General features: G+C 43.4%; 1 protein-coding gene across 1 annotated transcript; it reads right to left on the minus strand.

Moving 5' to 3' along the window:
• Nucleotides 1–1,611: 1,611 nt before the first annotated feature.
• On the minus strand, nucleotides 1,612–7,094 carry LOC133138081 (transmembrane protein 106C-like). The gene is made up of 8 exons (XM_061256529.1): nucleotides 6,947–7,094; nucleotides 5,992–6,245; nucleotides 5,540–5,603; nucleotides 4,254–4,413; nucleotides 4,029–4,169; nucleotides 3,511–3,560; nucleotides 2,768–2,821; nucleotides 1,612–2,540 (listed from the first exon to the last, which is right to left on the minus strand). The coding sequence occupies exons 2-8, from the start codon at nucleotides 6,200–6,202 to the stop codon at nucleotides 2,426–2,428; spliced, it is 795 nt and encodes a 264-aa protein (XP_061112513.1). The 5' UTR covers nucleotides 6,203–6,245; nucleotides 6,947–7,094; the 3' UTR covers nucleotides 1,612–2,425.
• Nucleotides 7,095–7,472: the final 378 nt, after the last annotated feature.

A 7,472-nucleotide genomic window follows, 5' to 3' on the forward strand; every position in this document is an offset into this window, starting at 1 on the left:
GCGTGGCCTGGAAATATTATTTTGTTTTGTTCACAGAAATTGTGGAGTCCCCTTTGTCTTTCACAGATCCGACAACAAAAAAAGCTTCCAAGTTTCAGGTAAATTATTATATTCATTTTACCCCCAAGTGCAAACCGAAAGGCTTGTTTACCAACTTAATATGATGAGAAAGAAAACTCCCAGCATATGTGGGAATTGATGTTTCATGCAGGAGCGGAAGACATAAAAAATTAGAACTGGAATTTGTCAAATTTGTATTTTATTTTTCTTATTAACAACCCTCCCCAAGGGCAATGCAGAGTATGGTTAGATTTCACTTCACATCTAATAACACTAGAGTCAGGGCAGCATAGTAGAGCTCCTCAGCCAATGGTCTAACAGCAACTTGTTCATTTCAGGCTGAGCCGATTAAACTATGTTCCAGGAGCCTGATCCCGCTCAATCGAGTGACCTATTGGATACGGCCTGGTTAGATACACCGTTAGATATTGCCAAGTGGGTTCTGACCGAGCTGGCCGGCTCTGGAGGAGAAGTCACAAGACGCCTGGTGCTCACCTAGCCTACAACGGCAAGTGACCTAACCTCCAAATAAACAGATCAGTCCAAATCACACACAGACTGAAAGACAATAAAAACGTTCATCAATTCAGCTGGTCTTAGAATGTCAAAATTAGATAGGTGCAATTTGTATGCACTTCAAGCCCAATGCAGGCACTCGTTTCCAGTGTAAGTTTGTTTTAAGACAAGCAGCTTGTCACCCCCTCCTGGCCGTGCCGTCCAGATGCGCATCCAGGTTTTTGGACCACGTTTGCCTCCTGGGGTCCTTCATTTGCACAGTGTTATTTAGCTGTGCAAACGACCAAAGGGGCCTGCTCCAATCAGAGATGCAGTGGGCGGGGCAAGAGATGAGTCACACCCAATCACCATCAATCTGCGGGGAGGGGGCTTGGGTGAAATGATTTTGATAACTAGATTACTATCCCAGATTGATGATTAGACTGGTCCGAAAACAGGCTGAGGGTAGAAGCCATCACAGTCATGAGAATGAGCCTCTGTACCAGTGTTTGAAATCAGGTTATTAGTTCTCTTTGCTTTGTTTAACATTCACACCCCAGATATGGCAGCCCTGCCAACCTTTTCTGCATTTCTCCCCCGCCCCATGAGAACTATAGAGGGCCTTAGAAACAGCTCCTCCTTCACAAAATAAGCAACACCTTTTCATATTGAAAAAATACATCAAAATATAAGGTCCTAGTTTTGTGTAATGAGAAAATGCCAATTACCTGGATATATCCATTACTGCCCATATGTATGTGTATGCGGAGTCCCAAATTTTTACTACTTGGTACACTGTAAATCATCATACTGCACATACGAATTACAAATGGAAGTTGATTTACTTACTTCTGAGGTAATGTAATTTAAATGCATTTCTTATTTTATGTTCCATATTTTTAACACAGGCTTTTTCCAACCCAGCTCCAGGATCACAATTGTAAATAATCTCTCAGTTCAATTTGCCAACAATGCACTTTTCTTTTCTGAGAGGCATAAATGTGTCCCTGTGTAATGGTTTTTCATCAGGATCAGTGACAGCTCTGTAGGCGGGAAGACATTTTGATTCATTTATTGGGTTATGGACAAACAGCATTGCGCTTTGATTGAATAGACTGAGGTATTGCTGATGTTCAGTCCCTCAAAGAATACCTAAAAGTGACAGCCTCTTAGGGCATTACCAAAATACGAGAACATTTCCATCACAACAAACAGGAGCATGTGATAATTTGCCTGAAACAACACCATTACCCCCCACCCCAAAGTATGTGCATGAATGTATATTAGAAATATATATTACTCTGTTAATTTGCTGGAAACAGACAGGAAATATTACAAAGTTAAGACAATTGGAATTCCCCAGACAGTTAAACACACACCCGTGTGTTCCGTTCTAATCCAAATTATTATCCCCAAGTTAAAAAAATTGCCATCATCCTATACCTTTTACAAAATAATGCTGTACAACTAAATCTCCCAAGAAAAACAAAAAAACAGTACCCTTTCTAAGGTGCGCAAATCCCTCTCGTAATCACCCTCCACAGCAAACATAAAATATACACCTCTGCAGCTATATGTTCAAATGAGCAGCTATACATTCAAATGAGCAGTAAACACTAAGCCTGTGGTCAGATGAGGAGCGCACAGGTCTGAGAGAGCAGGAGTATGCCTGAGAGAGGAGGAGCAGGCATGATGGGAGAGGGATTTAATACACTTCAGTCTGAGACAGCACAACTCTGCCCCGTATGACAGTGCAAAAACAAAAGAGAAACTAAAGAAACCCACGCAGCAAACCAAAGTGCGTTCCTGTCCGTCACAGAACGCGGCCCCGGGCTCCCAGAGTGCTTTGCAGGCGAGGGGGGGTCGGGGGTCAGAGCAGCCAGGGGGTCTGGCGGACGGTGTAGTTGGCCCCGCAGTCGATGTAGCGGTACACCTCCAGGGTGTTCTGCGCGGTGCGTACCATATACGAGGTCTTTACAGAGGTCCTGACGGGTGGCGGGGGGGAGGAGAAAGGATGAACCAGGAAATAAGCAACGGAAACAATGAGGAAGTAAAATAGAACAGGAAATGAGCATTTCAAAAAAGTGAGCGAGCAAAAGAGTGAGAGAGGTCAGGAAGCTGCAAAAGGAAGTTAGAATAAAAAGTAATCAAAACTGTGGCTCAGAAACAGCTAAGTGAGGGAAGTCATGTTACAGACTAGGAGGGGACTCACTGCATGAAGACCACAATGTTGTGCACTTTGATGCTGGCCATGGTGCAGAACGCACTGCAGGGGAGAAGAGAGGAGAGACAGTGTTAGAGTCTGACCCTCCTTCTCATTTCTGCTCCCTTTACCAACACCAGAGTAGCTTTAACAAGGGGAATTGAGTTAATGGACATTCCAATCAAGTGGTGGTACACTGCACGCATGTTAGCTACAACTCGCAGGGAAAAGGGACTCCTCTGTTCAGCAAAACATTCACAAACATCAGCATGACAAGCTGCGGCACATTTTGAATTTTGAGACAGTGTCTACTGTCAAAACATTGGAACATTGGAACCTTGAGAGAGCAGTGGTCCCTGTGTTGTCCTGCCTCATTGCAAAAAGTGTAGAAGATCCAAATTATTGTTTTACCTTTTTCTTGCAGCTGACTGAATGCTCTAGCCAACTGGTATAGACATTGGGGCGATTCTGGGGAGTTTTGGTTCAAGACTAAAGCAATGGTATACCGTATCCTAGAGTACACAGTTGTGATTCCACCAGAGTCACTTGAAGTGACAAGTGACTGGCAATTTTAAACCCCTGAAGCAAATTCGGTTAAATTTAGGATGATCTGACTGTGCTACAGGTGGCCATTTTGTTTCATGATTTTTTACCGCTCGTATCTACAGTTTCACGATGCAAACTCAAAAAATGGCATGTTAAATACATTACTAGTGCCATTTTTACACGGACAGAAAATAATATGAACTTACTAAACATAGGAAAGGCTCCCGCTGATCTCCATGCTCACAGTAAAGTTCATCTGCAGTGGTGACATAAATGTGGATTAAAACAGCAGAACCACTTTCCCACACTGCACCAGCAGACCGCAGATTAGTGTAAATTAATCAGTTGTAGCACACTAGGTTACATCTGCCCAGCACTTCTGACTCAGTGTGGCTTCAGTGGGGAGAAAGGGGCCCTGAGAACTCCCTCCAAAGGACAACCCATAAAGCACACCGGTTTGGTTGCATGTCTTTGGAGGGCAAGGATGGACCTTACTCGAGGTGCGAACAGGGCAATGGATTCTCTTTAAAAGCATGAAAACTCTTCCTTAGTATGGTCCTAGTGTGGATAGTTGCCCACTGCGCGCAAGGTAGCTGCACTGTGCATGAGGTAGCTGTACTGCACTGTGAGTGAGGTAGCTGCACTGCACTGTGAGTGAGATAGCTGCACTGCGCGTGAGGTAGTTGCGACGTGTGTGAGGTTCCTGAGCAGGGCGCTTGCTGACCTGTCTCTGGCTGAGGGGCAGAATGCTGATGACGTTATCCAGCTGCTGCGTACCAATGACCGTCTTCATGTACAGCACCTGGCAGCTCACACTATCCACCAGCGCTGTGAAGAAGTTGGAGTTGCTGATGTTCAAGGTGCTCTGAAAACAGACCGGCAGGCATGAGAAACGGTCACGTCCAAAACGGTTTAGAACAGAGAGGTAGAGGGACAGAAGTCTGCTCACGGTCATGTTGATGATGACTTTGCTGTTGTTGCGGTCGAAGAGGACGGTCACGGTGCGTATACCATCGTCCTCGATCAGCAAGGAGCGTGGGAACATGAAGAAGGCCAACAGCGAAGAGGCCAGCAGGCACAGCACCACGGACAGGACCACATACAGCTTCCTGCAGCAGAAACACCCTCACACTCATCACACCCACCCTGCTGCACATCATTGCCATCACTCACACTGCTGCACAGCCCATCATTACCATCACACACACCCTCACACTGCTGTACATCATTACAATCACTCACACTGCCCATCATTACCATTGTAACCGGTTACCATCCCATTTTTTAAAAGGTTAACCGATTAAACAATACTGCATTTTCGAACTTTAGTTTGGGCCATCTTGATAGTTAAATGTCAACATTGTAAGTCCGATAATGGTAAGTTAGCCTAATTGCCTAATTCAATTTTTACATTTACATTGGTCAAAGGAGTACTGACCACAACTCTTGGTCAATACTCCTTTAAATACAGAGGTCCATCACTCTCCATCAAAACCTGTCTATCATTATCAGTATTCAAGCTTAACATGAAAAAACACCTGTCTCATAATTAAGGTGCTCAGTATATGGATTTATCTCCTACGAGTCTGTTTTTACTCTTTTTTTAAATTTTTATTATTACTGTTGTTATGAATTTACCATTTTCTTTTTTCGCATTATGCGTTAAATATCAGGATGAATTTAAATCCTACAGGGGAGGTTTTATTATAAGCCCTTTGGGGTTCCTTACCTCTCCGGCACAATTTCTGTTTTGCTTGTTTTCCTTTTTGTATATTTTCTATTATTTTCTTTGTGCCAATAAAATAAACATAATTTTAAAAAACTGTGCAGTGTAACCTCACAGTTGCAGAAATCCCTGTATTTTATGTCCACTGGTCGATCGTGTGTAATTCTTTTTAATGCATTAGTTAAAATGATAATTCTTCATGTTTTCATCCCTCGTCCCTATGGCTTCTGCCTGAAGGACTTGATTGGCATGCAATTTATAAATATGCTGCTGTGAACAACTTTGTTACTGACCGGGTTGTGCACTCAATTCCATGGTCACGCAATATTTTGCTGATAGAATATAACACCAGGTCTAATAGGCAACTGGTCTAATGATTGTACTTTCCTGCCAATACAGGTCCCTGTACAATTTGATATATATTTATGTAATGATAAACTTGCATTTTATATGCCAATGCATTTTATATTCACACCTCACACCTCTATGTTAGTCAGTATATAACTTACGTTCTCTGGGGCTGCAGCCTCTGATCATTATAGGGAATCAGTGCCACCAGCTGGTTCACCTGGTCTGGAAGACAGTGACCACAAAATGAAAAACAGCACTTCCAAAGGGCTATCGCAAATACTATTCATTTGTTTGCCACAAGTGAATTTCAATAACGATCACACATTACCTCAAGTATGCATGTAGGGAGAGTACCAAATAATGATTCATTCCAGCTACATTTTATTTAAATTAATGTAAAGCATACATCTATCTTCCTGTTTTCATTAAGTACAAGCTGTGTTTCTAAAGGCTGTTTTATTACTTTTCATTGAATGATTGAGTGAATTACCCAAGTCAAAACACACAGTTAGTGCTAATTTGATGAGAATGTAACTTTACGTATTGTTGAAACAAACAGCTGACGGTGGTCCAGCTGTCTGAAATCAGTCTTTTCTTTAGGTAGGCTCACCCGAAGGTATTCTGCCGGTGCCTTGACATGTCGGGCACGTAATGCTGTCCGGACCCGTGAACTCCACGTACGCAAACTGCGCGATCTCCTCCTGCCGGTCCCGGCAATCCAGAGAGTCGTCATTTCTCAGTTCACCCCTACGCCGCCCCCTACCCTCGGTCTCTGGGAGGGGCAGGAGGCTGCAGTTTCTCTGGGACCAATGTGTTCCCATGGGCCGGCGTGCGCGATCCGGGCGGCCCCTCCCGGACCAGCGCCTGCAGCAGTGAGTAAACGGGCAGGTACAGACCGTATTAACACACTCAAGAAAATCTCCAACAAATGACAATCCAGCGAACTTCAAACGTGTGAGGCAGCGTGGCACACGTGCAAAAATCCACATGACTACCAGATACGTTTTCCGTAAAGTTATACTAAAGTTATACTTATCCGTTAAGTTACTTGCCGGGTGATGGTGGTTAGCCCACTAGCCAATTCGATTAGACTACGGTATGTACAGTAGCTACCTAGTTAGCTACCGTTACATTTACCGAACGAGAAACGCTTAACAACTGCTACCAAGCAAAAGCTAAGTTATAATAGCCGATATGGCCATACTTTGAAAGTTGGTGTAACGTTAGAAATTATTAATATTATCTAGCCGGTTATGAAAAGCTAGTTAGCCAAACAACATTTAGCTAGCTAAGCAAGTTAGCTTGTGTTATCCGCTCTGGGCACCTAGCTAACAAGAACGAGAAACATTAAGTTAAGCCAAAGAAACCAGTTCCAACATTCTGGTTGTAACGTAACGGTTATGCGTTCACTCGTTCGTTACCAAAAGGCAGTGATTAATCAAATCGCTGTGAGCAAAACTGGCTCTCAATGGAAAGCACCATTGGTAATATCCTGCTAGCTGGTTAGCCAACTAAATTCATTGGCTAACATCACGAATAATCTATAACGGTAATGGCTGGTTTACCTGTATGTAGTGTGAGTCTTCTGTTAGAACCACAAGGACTGTGACAAACGTTCTGCGGTCCTTTTCTTCGGTTAAAATGATACGTTCTCTTCCTCGGACAGGCCGGTGACATGTTTGCGCAGTGTCCATGTTTTTATGTGTTGCTGTCTCTTGCCTACGCCACTTCCGGAGACTCAGCAGTACGCGGTTTGTTTGCTTTTTTCAACCACACATCAACGCACCTAACTCTGATTCGTTTAAACGCGCCCTGTCAGGAACACTATGGAATTATAATAATCTGCGATGAAAAATTGTTTAATACAATGTGCTAAAAGGCTTGGACGTTGTATGTTTTAGGCATCGATCATCAAATTACGGGCCTCAAAGGCCAAGTACTACTGGTTTTCTACCCTCTCTTTACCTTGGGAGTAGGGTGTAAAGACAGTTTGGCCAAACCTAAGCGCTAATTCAGTTAATTCCCTGAAATAAAATAAAACCAGGGTTGGATTTGGATTTGAGGGCCAGATTTGATGACCCGTTTTATTTG

The sequence above is a fragment of the Conger conger genome, chromosome 10 (genome assembly GCF_963514075.1).
Source record: "Conger conger chromosome 10, fConCon1.1, whole genome shotgun sequence".
NCBI classification, from domain to species: domain Eukaryota; kingdom Metazoa; phylum Chordata; class Actinopteri; order Anguilliformes; family Congridae; genus Conger; species Conger conger.